Source organism: Phytophthora parasitica, assembly GCF_000247585.1.
Source record: "Phytophthora parasitica INRA-310 unplaced genomic scaffold supercont2.15, whole genome shotgun sequence".
NCBI classification, from domain to species: Eukaryota; Oomycota; class Peronosporomycetes; order Peronosporales; family Peronosporaceae; genus Phytophthora; species Phytophthora nicotianae.
The window spans coordinates 858,532-859,341 of record NW_008649001.1 but is presented as its reverse complement, the minus strand read 5'-3'; the positions used below and the strand labels follow the sequence as shown (position 1 = coordinate 859,341).

Sequence of the window (810 nt, the reverse complement as noted above, 5' to 3'; positions counted from 1 at the left end):
CAGTCGGAGACGTCTCCACACGCGCTGCGGTTGTAAGAACTCGTTCCGGATTTAATAGACCACCTGAACAAACAGCAACAGACCACATTGGCACATATTGATAACAAAGTTAGCGAGCTTAGCAACACGTTGGCAAATTTTTCTAGATTTTTCAAACAACTCACATCTGGCGATGCTGCTGTGCGCTTGTCTGTCAATTGGGGATGCCTCACCGTAGTTGCATCTTCCTCTGAAACTTCGGTAGCCTACAACGAGTCGCTACCTTCAACTTACAATGTGTCGCGGAGCCTTAAAACAGTCAACCGCGCATGGAGCCGTGGCGTGTATGGCGGGCCCGCTGTGCGAGCACTCGAAGAGCGGTATGGCTCCTCGTGGCGAAACTCGCCAGCAGAGAACCGTTTCTACTTCAGACGCAAACGAATCATCGATAAAGTCATTGTAGTTCCTCGCATCCAGCAGATTAGCAGCGAAAGTCGAAATTTTAGAGAAACATCGTCTCGAATGCCACCTTACGCTAAATGCACTGAGTGAGCGCCTCGGTAGTAAAGAGTAGGTTCTAGCACACGATCTTCATATACTTTAACATTTGTAATATTTGTTTGTCATACACAATAAGAATATAACTTACTGATCTGTACCTTGTCAAGCTCTATGACGTTTTCCTTTTTGCTGAGCCACACCGTGCTTCCATTGAGCAACACATCAGCGTCCGTAAGCCTCAGGCCGTCTATAGGAGCCGCAGCGCTAGCCCATGATGGCCCATTGACCTAGGTAATAGCGGCCACCGGCAAGACGGCGTCCGTCGACATG

The 810-nt window shown here is 48.8% G+C and overlaps 1 protein-coding gene across 1 annotated transcript in view; it reads left to right on the top strand.

The window, feature by feature from the left end:
- PPTG_22348 (hypothetical protein) overlaps positions 1 to 531 on the top strand; it is a gene marked incomplete at both ends in the record, with an annotated part of 883 nt that extends 352 nt beyond the window's left edge. The window contains one exon of the mRNA XM_008903388.1: positions 245 to 531. Coding sequence (XP_008901636.1) covers positions 245 to 531 — 287 coding nt within the window. The remainder of the gene's footprint in view (positions 1 to 244) is intronic.
- Positions 532 to 810: the final 279 nt, after the last annotated feature.